The 22,709-nt window shown below is 34.2% G+C and overlaps 2 protein-coding genes across 2 annotated transcripts in view; one reads left to right on the top strand and one right to left on the bottom strand.

Moving 5' to 3' along the window:
* The first annotated feature begins 1,213 nt into the window (after positions 1 to 1,213).
* On the top strand, positions 1,214 to 2,320 carry LOC111024870 (putative carbohydrate esterase At4g34215). Its single transcript, XM_022302673.2, has one exon. It carries the CDS (start codon positions 1,383 to 1,385, stop codon positions 2,244 to 2,246), a length of 864 nt encoding a protein of 287 aa, XP_022158365.1. The 5' UTR covers positions 1,214 to 1,382; the 3' UTR covers positions 2,247 to 2,320.
* Positions 2,321 to 5,948: 3,628 nt separating this feature from the next.
* The window catches only part of LOC111024872 (uncharacterized), a 64,085-nt gene continuing 47,324 nt past the window's right edge, over positions 5,949 to 22,709 (bottom strand). The window contains 16 exon segments of the mRNA XM_088126000.1: positions 5,949 to 6,645; positions 7,071 to 7,140; positions 7,457 to 7,509; positions 7,511 to 7,654; positions 8,098 to 8,211; positions 8,291 to 8,368; positions 8,452 to 8,502; positions 8,578 to 8,685; positions 9,303 to 9,446; positions 10,228 to 10,359; positions 10,539 to 10,641; positions 10,719 to 10,783; positions 10,865 to 10,918; positions 10,920 to 10,937; positions 14,300 to 14,371; positions 16,949 to 17,185. Of these exon segments, the coding sequence (XP_087982126.1) occupies positions 6,457 to 6,645; positions 7,071 to 7,140; positions 7,457 to 7,509; positions 7,511 to 7,654; positions 8,098 to 8,211; positions 8,291 to 8,368; positions 8,452 to 8,502; positions 8,578 to 8,685; positions 9,303 to 9,446; positions 10,228 to 10,359; positions 10,539 to 10,641; positions 10,719 to 10,783; positions 10,865 to 10,918; positions 10,920 to 10,937; positions 14,300 to 14,371; positions 16,949 to 17,185 (1,632 nt within the window). The 3' untranslated portion in view covers positions 5,949 to 6,456.

Genomic DNA, 22,709 nt, shown 5'->3' with positions numbered 1-22,709 from the left:
TCTCAAATTTTCATATGTATTTATTATTATTTCTCTCTCCAATTTTTTCATATGTATTTAAATTTAATATATCACTCCCATTTTTCTTTCTCTAAAAATATAATATTTGTCCCAAACTTTTTTCTCTCTCAAATTTCACCTTTTTAATGACTTTTAGTTCGCTTTCTAATCTAGGTTTTTTTTAGCAAATATATCTCAAACTTTTCTCCATCTAATTTTTTCTTTTTTCAATTATATTTTATCATAATTTTTTTCTCTTTTTATTTATTTATTTTTTTCTAACAATTATTTCTCGAATTTTTTTGTCTAAATTTTTTTCTCATTATAATTTTTCTTTCATTTTATAACTATGGTTCTCTAAAATTTTCTCTTGTTCTCTTTATCTTTTCTCTCACTAATATTTTTCTTTAATTTTTTTTTCTCTAGACCTGCTCTCTATTACAGTTATCTTTAAAATATTTTTTTCTCTAAATACTTTCAAGTCTTTCCATTAGGGATCATAAAAATATCCAGCTCCAATAAAAGAGAATGCATTTACCACCACGGTCCAACCCCATCTCCAATTCCATTTTGTAAATAATAAATATATATTTTATAACTATTTTTCTAAATTAAGAATAAAATGCTAAATATATTTTAAAACTAGTTATTTATACTAGTAAATAATAATTGTAATATATTTATTACTCTTTTTTTATTTTTTGAATTCTAAAAATAATTAAAATAAATTACTAGACTAGTAATTTTTCCCACAAAAATTCCCTTACCCAAACGAGGATTACTCGACCATCTATATTGCTGCACCATCGATTTCATGAAGTTTTGCATGTCGTCCATCTTAAAGCCCTTTTCAAGAAAGAACCAGCCGTTCTAAATCTCCTTGAACTTTTTAAACCTTATACAAAATGGATAAATCTCCTGCAAAACAGGTTTAGAATGTCGTTTTTATAATTTTATCCTTTGTCAAAACTAAAAAATTAACCAAAATCAAATTAAAATGTCTTTGCAGTTTTCATTTAGTACTATATTTTTTTTCTTTTCTTTTATATATTTAACAAACCGGGTGGAATCCAAAATGATTTAGGCCGATAAACACTCACTTCCACAAATATTAACTAATAAAATTTAATTTTAAAAGGTATATCATACTAATAATAGAACTAAAATTGAGTATAAAAAGTGAGCATTCATAATGGAGAAAGACAGAGGCAAGGATTAGCCAACCAAATAAAAATAAAAGTGATTAGATTTTTCGAGGGAAAGTAGTTGTGTCTGTGCAAATAGACGCAAAGGAAAGTTTACATTTTATTAGACAAGTAAAAGTCACTTCATCCATTTACGCTTTCCTTCCGTGTCTATTTGCACAGACACAAAGGGTCAATATGGCTTTATTGAGACTATTGATCTTACTTTGTATGATGCTACGTGGCACTTCCCTTTCAGGGGCTACTTCTCCCAAGAACATATTCATCCTCGCCGGTCAGAGCAACATGGCTGGTCGAGGTGGGGTTGAGAATGATCGACCAGGCCACCTCGTGTGGGATAGGTATGTCCCACCCGAGGCTCAACCCGACCCATCAATCCTTCGATTGAACCCTGACCGCCAATGGGAGGTAGCACGAGAGCCTGTCCATGAGGGAATTGACATAAACAAGACAGTCGGAGTTGGTCCAGCAATTTCATTTGCTCACCAGCTGCAGGCCAAAGGCGGGTCAAAGGTCGGCTCTGTGGGTTTAGTTCCTTGTGCTAGAGGTGGCACTCTAATCGAACAATGGCTAAAAAACCCAGGTAATACTAGTGCGACTTTTTACAAAAATTTCATTGAACGAATCCAAGCGTCAGATCGAGAAGGTGGAGTGGTGCGTGCTCTTTTATGGTTTCAAGGGGCAAGCGATGCAGCCAGCAGGGACACTGCAAATAGATATAAAAACAACTTAAAGAAATTTTTCACCGACATCCGCAATGATGTCAAGCCCCGATTTTTACCCATCATTGTTGTACAAAGTGCTGTCTACGACACATTTATGAAGCATGATACTCATGATTTACCGGCAGTGAGAGCAGCACAAGATGCAGTTCAACGAGAGTTACCGAACGTGGTGACCATCGACTCCTTGAAATTGGTGAACACTACCACCTCAGAAGGTTTTAACTTGGATCGTGGTCATTTTAATACTAAGACTGAGATTGCTTTGGGTAAATGGTTGGCTGATACCTACCTCTCTCATTATGGCAATTTGCTTTGACCTAAGGTTTTCCATATTTAATATCTCTTAACTTTCTTATGATATCTCAATAAAATCATCTTTCCACCCTCTTTCTTACTTCTCATATCTGTTTAATTTGAACATAATTAATATTTTCAGGTAAATTCAATAAAACAATCAAATAACCAGTATTATAAATAAAATATATAAATAAAACTTTTAGTACTAAACTTTCTCATTAAAAGAAAAAAAAGTAATCCATATTAAACTATTTTTATCTAATGTACTATGATTAAAGATTCGGTTCAATTTGAGTATTTTTTTTACAATTTTATTTTGTTGATTAGTTCGACTATATAAATATATATATATATATTTCAATGGAATAGTTTTTCCCTCTCCTCTCCCTTCTTCGTGTCATATCACTCTTGCTTAAATGGGAGCATGTAAGTCATGCATGCCCCACTTGCAAAGAAGAAGATCAAATCCTTGTAAGTCATAACACAATCACGATGACCATATCCCGAACTCGTTTTTCTTGTACGGGAAACCATGGACCCGATTTTCTGGCACGTGGGACCATGTACTCAATTTTCTAGTATGAGAGATCACGAAATCAAATACGAATGAACATCAATTCGATTTAAAAAAAAAAAAAACAATCGAACAAGGATCAAGTCAAACAACATCAGCACACAAACTCATCATTGAATCACAAACAAACTAAACTAGCCACCACTCCACCGATTAGAGCCAGTGAAGGAGTGGCCTACCACAACAACAACAAGCTTTGGAGGACTTCAACCGGGCGGCGATGCAGCGGCAAATAAACAGTCACAACGGTGGAAACTAGATTCACAAAAGTTTAAGTGCTCTAGAAAAATACCTAGGTAAAATAACCAAAGTAATTTTATTGATTCCAAAATCCTCAAATTGGATGCAACCCTACCCAGCCATTAATAATAGGATGAAGATAACTAAAACGAAATATCTTAATCAAATAAATTTAGATAACTAAATCAAGGAATTGGAAATCTAAATCATATCCTAAATTATATCTAAATCATAATTCGAGACCTAATACAAAAGGAAACCAGTACTAAAATAATTCAAATTATATCAAATCATATAAGCATGTCACGTTAATCAATAACTTTAAAATTTTAAAATATTCACAATATTATGTCCTTTATCCACTTGAGTATACCTCGACGGATTAAGACATATATTCTTGACTAAAAGATTAATGGTGTTTTTGGTAAGATAGAAATCTTAAAATAATTGATTGAACGAAAACAAAGCTGTATTCATGTTTTTAAATATGTGTTTGGTAGTACATATGAAAATTGAATCTCAATTTAAAAAATTAAATAAAATAATCAAAAAGTATTTTGTAAGTCATTGGTTGCCTACATAAATGCTATAAATTTTTGTAGAATTAGTATTTTACCATGTTATATGATTTATATTATAGTTTACATATTTTATTTTTTTACAAAAATGAAATAAGTTCGATTCAAAATCAGAAAACAATGAAAACATAAAAGAGATTGTTTTTTGAATTTTCAAAATTACACATAATCTTAAAACAAATAGATATTCATTAAGTTCGTTTGATTTAGTGAATGTGAAACAAGGATTTGATTTAGTGAATGAAAAATATAGCTTCTTTTTCTAATAATAAATCCTACATTAAAGGATAGCTTATAGGATAAATATAGATATTAATACAACCTTCAAAACCAAAAACAACTACAAAATATTATCTATTCACAATGTTAAAATTATAAATGACTTTAATTTGTTGAAGATATTTATCCAATTTTTTTTTGTAAAAAAAATATTTATCCAATTTCGAGGAAAAAAAGGTTAGATTTTAAAATATTATTGACACTAGAAAATTAGATATTTCATGAATAAAAAAGATATATTTTAATATTAAAAATAAATCTTTAAAATTCTTTTTAAAAAAAATGCAAAATAAGATTGAAATCATAAATAAAGATAAAAAAAAAATAGAAGCTACAAATTTGGTCTCTAAATTTTTTAAGTCTGTCAATTTAGTTCTTGTACTTTAAAAGTTTTTAATTGATTCTTAAACTTTCACATTTATACTGGTTGAGAGTTCTTGACTTATAGAATTAACGTATCATTTCATTTTCAAGAATTAACTAATTGTTCTCGAAACTCCATTTTCTTAATATGCTTCAGTATGTGTGATTAGCACATTGATGTGTAATCTATCGAACTTATAACTTTATAGTTGGAGGTATATGTCAATTACCACTAAATTATGCTCGCTTTAACGGGAATGTTTCTGTTTGACTTCGTTGAATTCTTTTTATCCCATGGAATATCACTTCAAAATAGCAACTAATTATAATTTACAGAATTTCCACTCTCTCTCAAAATAAAGAAGAGAGGAAATTTTACTCTCATTTGTGCAACGGTTAATGCTGTTAGTTTTTATTTTTGCTTATTTTTTTCTTTTTTGATATCCTACTTTGCGTGCACCTCGGGTACAATCTTCATGCCCATATCATATGCTGTTGTTTATAAACTCGTAACACGTTTCTTGTCCTATATTTGTTAAAAAAGTTAAATACATAATTTCGTCCCTATTTTTATATGTTATTTTTCAATTTCGCTTAATAATATTTCAAGTCATGGTATTTATATACCAGCTGTAAGACTAACTGGGAAGTAAGAAACTAAATAAGTAATACTTAATAGATTAGTAAAAATCATATAACTTAATACTTCCCTTCAAGATGGATGATAGATGTCAAAGATGACCCATCTTGGACATAAAAGACTTAAGAATAGCAGCAGGAGGTGGTTTAGTGAACGCATCTGAAAGTTGGGAATCAATCCGAATAGACCTCAATCGAATAAAACCATTGAAAACTTTGTCCTTAATAAAATGGCAATCAAGCTCAACATGCTTTGTATGCTCATGAAAATTAGGATTCGAAGCAATGTGTATGTCGACTTGATTGTACAGAAGAATAAGGTCCGCGACGAAAAAGGAACGTGCAACTCCAATAAAAGATTAGACAACCAAATCAGCTCACATGTAGTAGTGGCCAGAGCCCAATGGCCTCCGCTGAAGAACAAGAGATAATTGTTTGCTTCTTGGCCATCCAAGACACCATTGCATTACCTAGGAACACAAAAACCTATGGTAAAATGCTTAATGTCAAGACAGAAGCCCCAATCGGCATCTGAGAAAGCCCGAAGCTAAAATGAATCAGTAGTCGAAAGAAAAAATGCCCTTCCTGATGCATTCTTCAAATAACGCAACAAATGCAAGATCAAAAAGAAGATTATCATCAGTAGCAACTTAGAGCCGAGAATTGGGATCCATAGGCACCAAAACAGTCCTGCAACCAGCAAGCCAATCTCTTCCAGAAGAGAGAGTGTAACGGTGTTGAGATAAAAAGATTCAAAAATAGGCATCTTTATTGAATTTCGAGTACAAATCAACATTCTCAATTATTGAATTTACTCAATTATCGTCTATCAGCACCCAGAACAGATAACATCACTATTGATCCTGCTATTTCTCAATTTTCGGTATCCTCTTCTAATTCCTCTACCCGATATGACTTTCGAGAAATTAATTCTGGCACTTCGAGTCATATTTGCCACATCACAAGCAGCAAACTTCAAACTTATTAGAAGAACAAGAAACTAATTTGAATAAAAAAATAAAAAATTTTGCCAACAATTTTGATAATATTGAAACATCAATGCACATCCTTATTCTCATTATCAGTGGAAAGAAAACTATAAAGATCAAAATTTTACAATCACATCACCTTCAAACTGTGCATTTAGCAACAATAATGTTCTAAACTGCCACTGAACTTACAATATATTCCAGCCTCAGCCTACCACACCCAAAAAGCAGCAGAAAATGGGATTGTCCGAAACCGAAACCAAACCAAAGCCAAAGCCAAAACCACACCATATTCAGACTTGGTGAGATCACTGAAGCTTTCTCTGCAGTAACTTTTGAAGTTTTGAAGCACTTTTTCACCTGAAACAAGCGCAGCAGAAATCGCAATAGTGCATCTCCTTGCAAGAGATCAGTTGGCTCAAGTCTTCTAATGCCCAATTTTCATTCCAAGGCATCCTGCCAGCCTCTGCTGTGGCACTTTCATATCTTCTAACTTCTAGATTTTGGAGTATGCACCTTGAATCATACCCGAACCAGTTGATGTTTCGACAAGGGACTAGTAAGACATCAAACCGTCCGCAAAAAGCCACGAACTTCGATTAGGAAGTTGTGTAAATTTTTCCTAAATCTCTGGGAATTTATGCGATCAAGCACGGAAGAAAGCTGGTTTGCGCTGGTCAGAGTATGTAAAGCATTTGCAATCCTCGACTTGAATGTTGGATTAACCTGCCTCTCTATTAACTCCGTAGCTAATTTCTACAATAAAAAGAAATTTCCATGAAGCTTCTGAGAAAATATTGATTTAACGAAGCGCATGGTATGAGGAGATCATATAAGCCAACCATATGTAAAATCACATTTCATAGCTAAAAGAAAAGTCAAGACTGGTCCAGGTTCAGGACGGCCAAAATCCTTTGGTCAAATGTGGTTAGCTCTTCTTTGGATTCGTTGGAAAGAAACAAATTCAAGAATCTTCTCAGACAAGCTTTATCCTTTTTTCAATTCTTGTGATGTTCCATGTTTCCTAATAAATATATACTCCCTTTTGGCCTAAGGCCTTTAGGTTGGTTTTTTTTGGCTCTTTAACGGCATTTCTAATGAATCTCCCGTTCTCATTTTCATTACAAGATATTTCAATGTCAATTAAAAAAGGTATGTGGCAACTGTTAGAATGCAGGTACCTGGTATAGTCCTTGTTCACAGAGAATTAGAGGAAACAGTGCGTCTGCTGCATTCCCCACCAAGTCAGGACTGAGACCACATAGAATAGAACAAATATCAGCGAGTAAATTAACAAACAGCATCAACAGTGATTCTCACTAAAGTTGATCATACTACTGAAAATTTTAACCTCCTTTATGTAAATTTCATTGTAATTCTTTCCCCTGGCATTTGCATTTAGTAAAAGTGCCCTAAAAATCAGAGTATTTAGTGAAATCTCGGATGAAGTCATTCACCAAGAGTATGTAACCTTGCTTTGAGAGGGGCCAATATGATTAGAAAAACATGTCTTCAGGATTACATTTAATTACTTAAATATCAGACATGTCATGGTCGTCCATTTTACCTGTAATCCTCAAAAAGAAGTAACTGCAGTAGTGACTTAAGGAACCCACTCAAAAACGCCTTCCTGTGCAGCTTCACCTGCATCCTTTGGGATAATTACTCGGGAGCCCAAACCAGGATTACCAGCAGAAATTTCCTTAAAGTGGTATGAAGAAAGAGACTTTAGGGCCTTGAGACACATATCAACAACTTCTGTGTCCTATAAAATCAGGAAAAGAGTGAGAAAGATGGACAAGCACTTGAAAACTCAAGGACATTATGGTGCTAGAATGTACGGCAATAATTAGCAATGCTAAATCAAAATAATAGGAAAATGATACTGAAGTTATAATCTTCTTTCCAATATTTGGTCAGCCTTAATAGAAGAAAACCAATAGATTGGGAGGAATATGAATTTCGATGTAATTCATAAATTTTTTTCTAGCATTTGGTTACACGGACACTGATCGAATAAAATTATGGCTGGAAGTGTCATTCTAATCGATTTGATTAGTAGAAGTCTATATGCTTACTTGATATTACATATTAATGTTAATGCTTATCACATAATCAAGTTTTCAATTTAAGTTCAAGTCCAGTAACCAAACACCAATGATATAAATCCATGTCCTACTTGGAAATCATTGCCAAACATTTATTTACCTGATGGTGGAGACCAAAGTCGAGAGTCCTAAGAACCTGAGCAAATGCTTCAGGATTCAGTTTTGCAACTGTTTCAGGATACACCTCCAGCAAATGCGACAACAAAGAGAAGTACTGCAGAGGAGCAGAGTATACATCACTCTTATGAAACAATGATGCAAATAGTTGTTGTTTCAACAAACTAAGAACTCACATCCCGGCAAAGCTTTGGGTATTTCAGCAAATCCAAAGATATCAAAGGACTAATAATGTGGAGACCAAAGTACACAACCTGCAAGAACATTGTTCTGAAAACTCAGTACAACATTTTTATTTTATGTATTAATTCAATTCACAAGCAACCAAACAACCTACCTGAGAAATATCAGTTGTTGGCACTTCAGAATTATCGGATGAAAAATCAACCTATAATAGCAGATTTTTTATTGTTAACAAAATCATAATAGATATAATACACACAATCTGCCACAAATTTCTTACCAAATCTTTTGAACACAGATTCGACAGAAGTTGAAGAAGTGCACGCAAGTCCCTGTACTTTTCAGTTTTTGCCTCATTAAGTAAGCTGCTTGAAAGACTTAATGATATCTGTTATAATGGTGATGAAATATTAGTAGTAGTTCGATCAATCACCACTATAACATATAGTACATGTAACGATTATAAAGATCTATAAGCAATGTGACCTTTATGATCATGGAATGATTGTAAAGATCAAGAAGCAATTCGATCCTCATCTCCAGGATCAAAATGAGCCTTTATTGGTTGTCAATCCACAAGGATCTTCAACCTTGAAGAACAATTAATTCTAGTAACAATAATCTTAGATCATAATGTACATGAAGACATTGATATCTTAGCCCACCAATGTTCATGATGTACACCTCAAGAATCTTGAATAATTCTTTATTCTTTATTCATGATGTCCATGACGACAAAAAAAAAAATGTACGTGATGACCATGACCTCCACTCATAATGTACATTACGACTACAAAGCAAAAAAGGAAAATAGTTTTCCCTGGACCAAGCAATATATGAACATCACTGATATCCCAAGTACAGAAGAGGGGTTAAGAGCACAGCAGTTCCGAAGAAGCAGATGCTAGATTTATCTGAACTAATTCACTAGCAACTCTATTTAACTGGAATGCTCAACTTAATCAGAGAACATTTGCAAACTAATCAGATAAAGTAGCAACTTACCCTGCCAATGTTATGTGATGAATACAGCTGAAGCAAACGCATGCAAAAATCAACAACAATAGCTGTTTCTTGAGCTTCTAAGTAATTAATTTGTCCATCCACCCAGTGAACCACAAATTTCAGTAGCATATAAACAACTGCAGACTAAGAAATCATCATTAATCAGTGTATATATAAGAAAATATAAAATCAGCACAAGTCTTTTTAAGGCAACTAGTGATTCTGTAGGTGTATATCTTTCCACCTAAATGCACCTTGACAAACTAAGAGAATCACCAGTGAGAAGATTATGAATGAATATTACAAACTTGACATAACTTCAAATATAGGCATATCACAGTGAGCCCAAAAGCAATGATTTGTTTGTTTTGTTTTTATAACGAATATAATTAATGTAGGATATGTGCACACTAGCTTTAGGTAAACTATTCTCTAACACTAGAAGAAGTTGAAGGCATATAAAAGGTTATTCTATTTAAATTATGTTTTAAAATTTGACCCTTTATAAACCCATTACTTCCCCTTCACGCTAAGGATAAGGATACTTGATATAGGAAATAAAAGAATGGATGACTAGAATAAATTATGAAATAAGTCAAAGTTTAGTATTATCACATAAAATACATGAAGTTAATATAAAATTATATTGTTTAACTTAAACCAACTATTCAAATTTTCACCACTTAAATATTTAAAATCATTTAACCAACCACATATAAGTTTAAGACAACATTTTGTGAACATATTTAGGATGAATACAGAACACCTTTCTATATATAACATTCCTCGACTTCCCTTGCTATTTTTCTTTTTAAACTATTTCAAACTGTGTATAAATTTTTTCATGCATAAATGAGAGAACCTCAACATAGTTTATGCATGCATGAAACCATACTGTTCAACATGGATGCATCAATTTTTGTACCTCATCTTTATAAACTGCAAGAAGAACTAAAACAGGGTTCATGACAGAAAATCCCAACTCATAAATTGCTCTCTGGGTCCGAGGTTCTGAAGCACAAGCAGCACCACGAAGCCGCTCCAACAAGCAACTTATCTGCAAATATAACGAATCGTGTTAATTAATTAACCACCATTCTTCTCCATCATTAGACCCATAAAATTTTTTCGAAAAAAATTAATGTTCGCAGCCAAAAACTTGCAATCATCATCATTTTTTCTGATAAAAAGCTGCAAATTCTCTATACAAAGTATGTTTATTTAGAAAAAGCTTACCATCACCATAACGTCAGGTTGTTCAGCAATACTTGTTAAATCCTTCCTGCTAGCCGTTTCTACCAGATGTGTTGCTGTATGACCCATAAGGTCCCTCACATACCTTATGAAATCCAAAGCATGATCAAGGGAAAAATCTAAATGAACAAGAAACCAAATGAGGAAGATTTCAAAACTCACTGGTTTGATGATTCTATATTTCTCACACCAGAAGCCGAACGCACTAATGTTTGAGCAAGTGAACGCTGAAGGAAAAAGAAAATGGCTGTCATCAAGTGGGAAGGTATAGGTAAGCTGGAGAGTCCCAACTATACAAACCATATTACCTGGTGAGTGAAATCTAGCAAGAACAATTTTTTTTCATTATCAAAAGCATTTGTTTAAGTTGCGCCAGGAATCCTGTAAAATAACCAACAGGGTCTTTTAGGAATTAATTTTAAGCTGCATACTCCATGAACAGCTCGAATGGAAATAATTTAGATGGCAGACTTAAAAAATTTTATTACCAAACAAAATATTAAACGGATGCCTTGTCAATCAACAGAGAGTAAAATGCTCTTTCAAAAGACTACTAAATCTGCAGTCGTGAGATCCCCAGAAATTTACAGTTAAGCTTCAATTCTGTTGTTATTGACAGAAAGGGGGATCAAAATTTACCCTCTACAAGTAACCTAATAGATTCAACCTTTTAAATTAAACATAGAATTAGAAATGTTTACTCATTTAGGGTTCCACCTTTAATGAATTTAACTATGTGTAACAACCCGTATTTTCTAATACGATCATTCTGACAAAATGCGGAAACGTAACTTTCAAGAAACCTTAAGAACTAAAATTATTCAGTCAATCAAAACAAGCTTTCATTCTTTCAAAACAAACTTTCATTCATTCAAAACAAACTTTCATTTGATCAAATTCAAAATCCTTCGAAACAAACTTTCTTCCAATCAAAACTTTCAAAATTCCTTCTAAAACATTTGGTACAACTTTCAAACTTTTGAATAACTAAATCATTCAAACATTCAAAACAATCTTACATTCATTCATACTTTCAAAATCAGACTGGAAGGTTGCATTATTTTGGTAGCCTACAGAACATATGTGGTTACCCGTCGGTAACACCAAATCAATCAGAAGCTTCTATCAGAATTGTCGAATTAATATCGACCAGAACAGAGTTGTCGAAATAATATCGACCAGAACAGAGTTACTTAAGTGTGAGCCATGTGAGTGAATAACACACACATGAATCTTCATTCCCAAGGAATGCCAAACCACAAAAGTGCCTTCCCACAAATAAGCCAGAACAGAAATCCATCAATTCCAAATTAGGCTACTACCCCAAATAAGCAAAACATTTCTCAAAACAAAAATCATGGCATATCCGGATAGCCCTATGAAATCAATCAAAATATCTTTCAAATAAAATGCAAAACAAATACTTACTTTCAATATTAAATTAATTCAAAACATTGAAATAATTTAAAACAAACTTTATCAATCATCCCAAAACATGATTTTAAATATTTCACAAATAAACAAAATATCAATTTCAAACCTTTAAATACATTTAAACAAAACTTTATCAAATCATTTAAGAATACTTCAAATACTTTACAAATAAACATAATTTCAATTGCCAAATTAGTTTTCAAATCTATAATAAAACTTCAATTTCATATGCAAGATATCAATTTCAAATCTTCCTATCAAATCCAAAATACATTTTAGTTTTTGAAATACGACAAATCACTTACAACACTTTTCGAAGGGATATGGTAAATTACTTACAATACTTTTTCGAAGGGATATGGCAAATTACTTACAACACTTTTCGAAGGGATATGGTAAATTACTTACCATACTTTTTCGAAGGGATATGACAAATTACTTACCTCTTTCAGAAATCCTACGAATCTAATTAACTTCTTCCTTGGTAGTTGTCAACTTAGAGGCCTAGAAACAACCAATATCCAAAATCAATTCTTAAATCCTATCCAAGGATTTAAAATTCAACCAATTACTAACTCAAATCTTATCTACCCAATTTTCCCATTCAAAACACTTTTTTATGTAAAATAATTAAGAAAGTCTGGATTTGGGGCTACAAAACCAGATCTGAAAACTGAGTTAAAAAGCCTCTAAAATCCACCATAACAACCTTTAAAATTACAAGAATCGATATAAATCAATACGAACTAAATTTACAAAAAGTTTCTCAATAAAACCAGCTTAAAAACCTTCTAAATAATTGAAAATTTGGGGATTTTAAATCTGAAAAATTTTCTGTTTTATAAAATAAAACTTCCAAGAATTTTCCATAAAACCATTAACAATTTATTGATTTTTATAGAAAAAATCAGATCTGAAAGCTTTATAGAAAACCTTTAAAATTTGGTAAAAACATATAATTTTTCATGTAAAAATCATAACAACAAACTATAATTTATATGATACAAATATGTAAACTTTTTATGTAAAAAGAGCCTCAAAATAGCCCAAAACAATCTCATAAACAAAAAGATTCAAACCAAAAATTCTGGAAAATTTTTAGGGCAAAAATCCTTAAAATCTTTTATTCTAGAAAACAAAGACGTCAAAAATTTTCCCAATAAACTGAATTAAAGAACCACAAATCAAGAAAAATAAAACTAAAACAATGAGAAGAAAATCTTACCGATCTTTGAGAGAAAATACCAAAACTCTTCTTCTTTTCTTTTCTTTTTCTCTTTGAGAGAAAACTAGATCTAACAGTTTAAGAAAATAAAACCTAGGGTTTGACGGCTTTTATAACAAACCCTAATGAATCCTTATTTAAAAAGGATAATAAAAAGATAAAGATTTAATAAAACTCTTTCTTTTTATTTTTTTCAAATTCTAATAACAAATTATCTTTCAAAAAATAATTTCTAAACCAAAAAGGTTTATCTTTCAGAAAATAAAAGAAAACAACTAAAAATTAATAATAATTTAAATATATATATTTATATTTTTTTTCGGTTGTTACACTATGAGTTAGTTCTAGTGAAGTCATTCAAGAGGATAAAAGAAGAGTGTCATTAGCAGAGGTGGGATGATACGGGGACATTGCTGTCTCCAATCACGAAGCCTAAAATGAAACCCTTACTAGCTGCCTTTCTAGTGAATGGCTCAAATAATCAGCAGCAATGAAACTCAAGCTAACAATTTGAGAACATGTCACATAGATCAAGACCATCCTGTCAAGAGCTCCTTTTCCTTGGTTTCGTTTAACTGAAAAAATAGTTTTGAAATTATATTATGCCATGAACTTCTCAAATGAATCACATTCAGTAGTGATCCTTCCCAAACTGATTTGTATTACAAAGAGAAACCAGATGTTAAAATACTCTACCTTCAAGTGGTTTTTGAGTGATTATTTTGCATAATTACTTTTAAGCCTTTTTATCACATAAATTTCTCTACAATGTCAACAATCAAAGCTCACTGAGAAACTAGATTAGTGTAACCTAAGCAAATGGCTAAAAAACAAGAATTTAGTTGAACAATCAAAAACACATGAAAAGCAGTCAAATCATTTATTCAAGCATTAAAGACAATTATGCACCTTTAAGAATTATTAAGAGCATGACAAAAGAAGTTTCAAACTGGCATAGAAATGAATATCTTCATGTCTATGGACAACCATAAACTTAGATGGATACTTATTTCTATAGGCAGAATTCTAAGCATGGAAAGAAGAAATAGAGCCGGCCATATGACAGTGTCTGACACTAACTCACCAGCGCAACCAGATGATTGCAAATATGTTTCTGGCGAACAAGTGCATGAAGCAGTTGGTTACATGTGAGTGCCTGTTAAATTACAAAAAATATTACACAAGGAACATTACAAACAATAAATGCTATAAAGAAACAATACAATAACTAACGCATGAATTCAAGCTCCTCTGCCCTTTTTACTTACTATAGTCATAACAAAATAAATGGATATAGGACCAACAGAGAGAAGATTTACGCAACATCATTTTTTTTTTTTAAGGAACATAGCAACACTTCCATTCAAAAAAACGCCAAGGTGAAGACCTAACAAGGGACAAGGTGTCCCTTCTCCCAAAGAGAGCAGCTTCATGCAACATCATTAACTAAGAAAAACTATTAGACTCAAGAATGAAATGCTAATATGCCTTGCTTTCAATAATTCTTACAAAATTACACGACCAAAAGTGAGCAAGAAATAATATTCAGTATGGTTTCTTCAGTTCTTTTGTCAAGAGGCGTTGACACATGAGATGTTGGAGGAGGTCACTTTGCCCCACACCACCCACCCACAACCCCGAAATCATCCTCTGTTTTTGGTAACCAAAAGTTGGTTACCATAATTCCCTTCCGCCAACAACATATCCAACCTGCATAACTTTGTTTCTTAACAGACTTGCATAAGGGATGGAATGCTCAAATTCACAGCCTAGAAAGTATGATCTACTTCTACTTTATCAGCCTTACTCTCCTTTTGCTAGGACGTTTCTTGTATTCACTCCCAAAGATTAGAGGAGCTTCTTGAAGCTTCTGCTTGGTCTACTTGGAAGAGAGAGCGAAAATCATTCTCCAAAATAACAAAAAGAGAGTCTCTTTGGGGATATGGATTTAAGGCTTGATCAACCATCTTCATTTGGCGGTGTTGAGATATCCATAAATGAATTAAATTTAACTAACCCATAAGCTTAAAATTTTGGGTTGATTGGTGGTTTATTCATCCTTAAGATGGTATCAGAGCGGTTTTGTATTCGAACCCCTGCATTGTTATTTCCTCCCCATTTATATTGATTTCCACTTGTTAGGTCTTGTTGTAATTTTTCAAGCCCACAAGTGAGGGGGAGTGTTGAGATATATGAATTAAATTTACCCGACCAATAAGCTTAAGATTTTGGGTTAGATTGGTGGTTTACTCATCCTTGAGATGTGGTTAAATATTTTAAGACGAAACTAGAAGAGCCAGCTTCTGAGCAAGATCGGGAATAAGATTTGCGTTCTTCGAACTATAAAATAATTATCTGTTAGTTGGTTCTAAGTATTCAGTTTTCTTTTTTCAGCATAGCACTTGGGCTTTTACTGGATCGCTCTAGTTTATTTTTAGGATGTCGACCATGTGGATATATGATAAAAGGAGTCTGTCGTCCCTTTAGTTAGGTTCAAAAGCAGCCACCACTTTTCCTATTCCTTTTGTAACAAATAATGTTAAACGACTTTGGCTTCTCTATTTTACAATGTCAAATCCGTGCATTTCTTCTATTCCATGTACTGTATTTTCAGGTTGCTCAGAAGACTCATCTTGTTTGCTCACACATAACCAAGGGTTCATCCTCTTTACCTACTGCCACATTTCCTTTGAGGTGAAGGACATGTACCACTGAATCCAACTCATCAAAAGAGGGTGCAGACATCAACCACTACCATTGAGTCCAACTAAACGAAAGAGGGTGGAGATATCTAACATTGAGTCCAACTCATCAAAAGAAGGTGCTGCATTTCTAGAGAAAGTACCTTTCCATGTGAGGGTCCTCCCAATCGACCAATTACCACTTTCCGAAGGAACAATGACCACTACTCCAGAGCTGCCATTTCCAGTTTCACACCAATCTCAGCCAGAATAAATCTATGATAACAGCTTTGATCTTGATGAGAGCTTCTATGAAGTTTAAGTTCTTAATATTTTAAAGGTCACAATTTAAAAGCCTTTGAAAGCATCGCCTGTCTATTTCGAAGGTTAATCCAACCTCCATAGCATGGCATAGTTTTTTGTTTTTCTACTGCATGCAAGGAAGGATCCCATTTCTCAAAGCCAGGATAAAACAAACTACAAACCCGATGCTTGTTGTGGCACACGAGATGAGCCTGATCAAGATCGCTAATGGAAAAATTGATATTATCTGCATGGAAGGGATTACAGGTTGAGATGGAATGGCTTCAATACAGAGAATAGCTACAAGGACCTTTCAACATCCCGGTTTTTTATTTTTATTTTCATAGAATTATATTTAAAATGCTTGTGTTTGTGTCATTGATGATTATCATGTAAGGAAAAATAATAATAGTCGATTCACTATAAAATGACATAAAAAATTTGTAGTTCATGCTCCAGACTGAAGAGCATTGCCTGTCATACATGACCCAAAAACCAAACTAATCAATAATTTTATGGTTTCCCTGGTTTGACTTGTCACAAAAAATTATTAAAAATATTTCAGAAGTCATGTTCAGAACAGTTATTCTGTCCTTGGTTTCATGGTAATCAAGAATGTAGTTAAAATATACCTCGGAAAGCTCCTAAAGAGGTGATATTTACAAATAATTGCACACATTCATTATCACAAATGATAAAATGTTTGATCAAATTAAAGCAGCATTGAAAATTGAAGAGGAAAACCATACATGCAAATCCTTTTCCCCAGGATACGACAAAAGTGTAGTTGCTGATATGCGAACAATAATGTCAAGTATAGGTAATCCTTGGCCATGTTCTCCAAAGAAGCTGTAAAGAACTTTCCTTGTATGCTGTGGCTGGAACTCGTGATCATGTTCTTTACCATAGTTGCAATTGCTAGTGATAATTTCTTCAGGGTGAAGTAAATACGTTGATGACCATCTTGATAGAAACCAGACAACTGACTGCACCAAAACATTGGCAGAAATAAACAAACTGATACAACATGAAAACTATTAGAGGTAAATAACAATTATTGAGATTAATTACAAGAAAAAATCATTGAGGCAAAATATACAAATATAATGCAAGAACAGAAGATATTGAGAAAATTACTCTTTTGGTCTTTTGAGTTTTCACTTGTAGGTCACCTTAGTCTTTGCGTTTTCAAAAGTCCAAATTTAGCTTTTGAGTTTCAAGAAATAGGTCATGCAGTCCCTCACATTAGTTTTTCCAGATGCTATAATTTTTAATTCATTCATAATGTTCATATATATCATCACATATCAAAATAAAAAGAAATATATACATATTCTCTCTCCCCTTCCTCTACATCTGCTCAACTCTTTCTTCAAGGAGAAGACATATTACTTTTTCCATAATAGTTGAATCTCAACCGTTAACTTCTCAATTTTTATAAATGGGAGACCGAGAGGAAAGAGCTTTGCGAATAGAGGACCTAGACAAGGGGACTCATTTTCTCCCTTCCTCTTCACTTTGATGTTTTGAATTGGTGGGAGATTCTGAAGATTCTTTTCATGGGTTGGGTATGTCCTCTCGAAGACTTATTTGATTGGTATATGTTATGCCCAATGAGGAAAGTATGGCTCTGCAATTGGGTTGTTAAATGGAAGGGTTGCAGGTTAATTACCTTGGCTTTCCTCTTGGAAGTAATAAGAGAGATCTGTCTTTCTGGGAGCCTTTAGTTGATAAGTTCAGAGCTGGACTGAATAAATCGAGTTTGTGTTTTTTTTTTTTTTAACGAGAAACAACTTTTCATTGATAATATGAAACGATACAAAGTGTTCAAGGATACAACCTCCAAAAGGAGAAAAACAAAAACCAACTACTATCCAAACAAAAAAACCAAAACAGCTCCCATAAGAAAAAACCAAAAACAAACCAAAAAACCAGAAAGAAAACCACCAAACTAACCAGAACTAAATACAACTCCAACTTAACAAAACCTAACAAATGAATAGCAAACCAAAACCTCAAAAAAAATGTGAAACATAGCTAAGAACAACGTGTCGTCTTGGAAAAAGAAGTTTAGCTCTGTATAACAGAACAAGAGTAATGCCCACTTGGTTGAAATAATCTGACAAATTTTTGGGGACCGAACATTCACTGAATAACTCTCGCAATGAGTCATCATCAGATGGTAAACAAGAAATTTCTTTATCTTTAGCCTCATTGAATAAATGGAGCTTGTTGCTAAGGGTGGTAGGCTCAATCTGGATCAGTCTGCTTTAAATGGGCCGCCTATCTACTTTTTTTATTCCTTATTAAGAAGCTCCGAGCAAAGTGATGGGCAATATATAAAAATTGAAGACGAACTTCATATGTAGCAAGGATCACTACAGAACAGGGAGTCAATTAGTGAGATTGAGTTATGCTTCCCTTCATACGCTTCAGTTGGGGACGGGATCTCTTAAGCAAAGAAATAGAACCCTCCTTAAATGGCTTTCAAGATTTACTCAAGAGGATAGGAGCCTTAGGAGGAGTCATTGTGACAATATATGGGGTAGTGTCATGAATGGTGCCAAAGGATCAGCTAGAGGTAAATCATGGGTGGTGATAAATATAGGGACAGTTTTGTGGCGTTTGTGAAGTTCAAAGTTGACAATGGCAATCGACCAGTTTTGGGAAGATGCTTGGGTAATGGAGGCTGCTCTCTCGATGACTTTCTCAGAGTTTTATGCTTTATCCTCTAAAAAAGAGGCTTTCATAACTGATTGTTGAAGGACAGAGTCTCAAGCTTGGGATTTAGGGATCAGAAGAAGGTAGCTTGATAGAGTGTGTCAACAATCATTAGTGTGTCAATGACTCTCTCGAAGGTAGCTTGGGATATTTTTTAATATGCCCGTGTTATAAATGAATTAAAAATTAGTGTGTCAACAATCATTACAAAAAAACTAAAATGAGGACCTTAATTGACCTATTTCCTAAAATTTGGGAACTAAATTGCAACTTTTGAGAATATGGAACAAAAAACTCAAGGCCTAACAATTTAATTTTCCAATAGAAACTAATATAATCTGGCATCAAAGAGAATAGTCTCTCAAAATACTATTCAAAAAGTAGTAAAAATCCAAGAGACAATCCCCCATTTATAGCTAAGTAAACCAATTACTAAGAAACTAACTAAAACAAATTAATAACTAGAAACTAACAACAGGGGCAAACTCAAAAACAAAACTACAACGCTGCTCCTAATTTGACTACATCAATTCCCTCCCTCTTCGAAAACAACTCATCCTCAATGTTTTTTTTTCCTTTTTGAACAAGATACGAACTTTTCATTGATTAATGAAAAGGAACGGAACAAAAATGTTCAAAGATACAAAATCCGTGAGGAGTGAAGAAAAATAAAAGAGACAAACACAGAATAAACAACAAAAGTTAAAGGACACCACTAGGGGGGAGTTTTAAATGCCTCACAATTCATACATAGCATATTAGGAGAGTAAGAGGAAAAGATATCGAAGAGGAAAAGATATCGGAAAGAACACACCATTGAGAAACTTTAAACTTTGCGATTGAGAAACAATCTAGAGAAGAGCGACTTTTACTTTCAAATATTCTTTGATTTCTCTCGAACCACAATTCAGAGATGATAGCTTTAAAACCATTGATCCAAAGGAGATTGGCTTTAGAATTGATCCGCAAACCATAAAGAACCTGAAGAATATTATGGGAGACTTCCAAATCCCAAACCCATGACATGTTGAATAATGAGAAGAAAAACTTCCAACATTGTGCCGAATAGGGGCAAAAAAGAAAACATGCCCTTGTGACTCCCCACTTGCTTTACACAAAGAACATATCAAAGGTTGCAACATCATTGAAGGTGTTTTCTTCTTAAGAGTATCCATAGTATTGACCTTTCCCACTGCCACTGAGGCTATTAAAATCGCATCCATGATCTGGCAACCCTCTACAAAAGCTGATTGAGAATCCGAGATTATCAAGGGTAGAACTCTCTTCAGGCGGGCTGCAAGAACCTTTGCCACTATCTTGTACAGGGAGGAGACCAAACTTATTGGTCTATAATCCTTCACCGAAAAAGGATTTTTCTTTTTTGGGATGAGACAAATATAGGTTTCATTTGTGCTATTGTTTATTATCCCTTTCTCAAAAAAATCTTGGAACACCTTCACCAAATCGGATTTAAAGATGTTCCAAGCCTTTTTCAAGAATTCGTTGCTTATCCCATTTGGACCCAGAGACTTTAAGGTTCCCAAATCATTCACTGCCCTGCTGATCTCCGCCTCTGAAAAGGGGACAGTTAACTGTGAGCTTTGGGCCACTGGAAGGGAACCCACTCCATATTATCTAAGAGCAAGCACTGGTCCACTGTCGAACTTAACAAGGAGGGGAAAAACCGAAGGTTATCAGCCCTGTCTCTTTGGTCAAAATATTTCCCTTATTCATCTTCAATCTCAGCTATGAAGGCCCTGTTCTGTTTTTGGGAGGACCACCTGTAGAAAATCAAGCCGTAAATTAAGTTTTTTCCTTATTAGAATTTACATTATGTCTCTGTATATTCTGTAATTTTATTGTTTTCCTTATAGGTTTAGATTAATTCCTTATTTGTTGAAAGGTCTTCTTGTATATTTACCCCTAAATGGGTTGTAATGAGAATAAGAAAAATATAACCCTTCTCACAAAACTACATGGTATCAGAGCTAGAAAAACCCTAGAATCTGAAAAACCCTAGCCGCCAGAATCTGAAAAAAAACCCTAGCCGTCGCTTCCGCTGCAGATCCCAGCCGCAGCTCTCGTCTCAGGCGCCGTCACAATTTGGAAAAAAACCCTAGCCGCCGCTTCCGCTGCAGATCCCAACCGCAACTCTCGTCTCAGGCGCCATCACCCCATCACAGATCTCGTCGCACGTCGCAGCTCCGGTCATCGCACATCGCAGCTTTGGTCTTTCGCAAAAGCCCGCCTCTCTGCTGCTGTGTCCGCCGCTGCCGCCGAGCTTTCCGCCGCCGCCGTCGAGCTCTCCGCCGCCGCGCCACCGCCGAGCTCGCTGCCGCCGCTACTACCCGTACTTATTCCGAATCACAGCTCCTTACACCTTTTTTTTTGTAATGGCACGTTCAGAATCACAAATTAACGTCTCGTCCTTTTCCGAAAGCAACAATAATCCGATAACATGTCACAAACTCAATGGCCACAATTACCTTCAGTACCTAATCAGTGATGATGTTCATGTATGGTCGTGGACGGGAAGACTATATCATCGGTAAAGTGGAATCACCCAAATCCGATGATTCAACATTTCGCAAATGGAGGGCTGAAAATAATCAAGTCATGAGCTGGTTAATAAATTCCATGACCACTGAAATTGGTGAGAATTTTCTCCTATTTTCTACTGCCAAAGAAATTTGGGATGCTGCTGAGGATACATTTTCCAATAAAGAAAACACTGCTGAGCTATTCCAGATAGAGACTACTCTCCAAGACATTAAACAAGGTGATTCAACGGTTACAGCGTACTACTCCAATTTATCTCGTTACTGGCAACAACTAGATTTATTTGAAACTCATGAATGGAAATGTTCTAATGATCGTATCCTCTTTCGAAAATTTGTGGAGACAAAAAGGATCTTCAAATTTTTGATGGTTCTGAATAAATCACTTGATGAAGTTCGTGGTCGCATTCTTGGTACTAAGCCATTACCGAGTCTTCGAGAAGTCTTCTTCGAAGTCCGTAGGGGAGGAAAGTCGAAAGCAAGTCATGTTGGGACAAACCGAACATCCTCCTACTCAAAATGGATCTGCGCTCATTTCCCAATATAAAAATATAAAAATACTTAAAACTGATAATGCTCGTGATTTCTTCAACTCTACCCTTGGTCCATATCTTCAATCTCATGGTATTGTTCACCAAAGCTCTTGACACACCTCAACAAAATGGTGTTGTTGAACGCAAAAATCGTCATCTTCTCGATGTAGCCCATTCTCTCATGCTCACATCCCATGTTCCAAAATCTTTCTGGGGTGAAGCTGTCCTAACTGCTACCTATCTTATAAACCGTTTGCCATCCCGCATTCTCAAATTCAACACACCCTTACAAAGTTTACTCTCAATTTATCCTACATCCCATCTTGTGTTTCCATTACCATTAAAAATATTTGGGTGCACTGCGTTTGTTCATATATATCCTCAGCATCGTAGTAAGCTTGATGCACGATCCATAAAATGTATCTTTCTTGGATACTCGCCAAATAAGAAAGGATACAAGTGTTATCATCCTCCCACTCAACAATTCTTTCATACCATGGATGTCACCTTCTTTGAAAATCAACCATATTATCCAAATTCTGTCCTTCAGGGGGAGAATTCTATTCTTGAATCACAAAATTGGGATTGCATTCCTGACTTCTCTTTAAACCCATCCTTTGAGAGTTCTCTTGTACCCTCTTCTGATTCTGAGCCAATTTCATTCTCTGAGAGTTCACCTGTACCTCATTCTGAGCCAA

This window comes from Momordica charantia (assembly GCF_013281855.1).
Source record: "Momordica charantia cultivar OHB3-1 chromosome 6 unlocalized genomic scaffold, Mcharantia_2.0 BLBB01000006.1, whole genome shotgun sequence".
NCBI classification, from domain to species: domain Eukaryota; kingdom Viridiplantae; phylum Streptophyta; class Magnoliopsida; order Cucurbitales; family Cucurbitaceae; genus Momordica; species Momordica charantia.
This window is presented reverse-complemented; position numbering and strand designations above follow the sequence as displayed.

Coding starts and splice junctions, on each gene's coding strand:
- LOC111024870 (XM_022302673.2), top strand. CDS start 1,383: ATGGCTTTATTGAGACTATTGATCTTACTTTGTATGATGCTACGTGGC.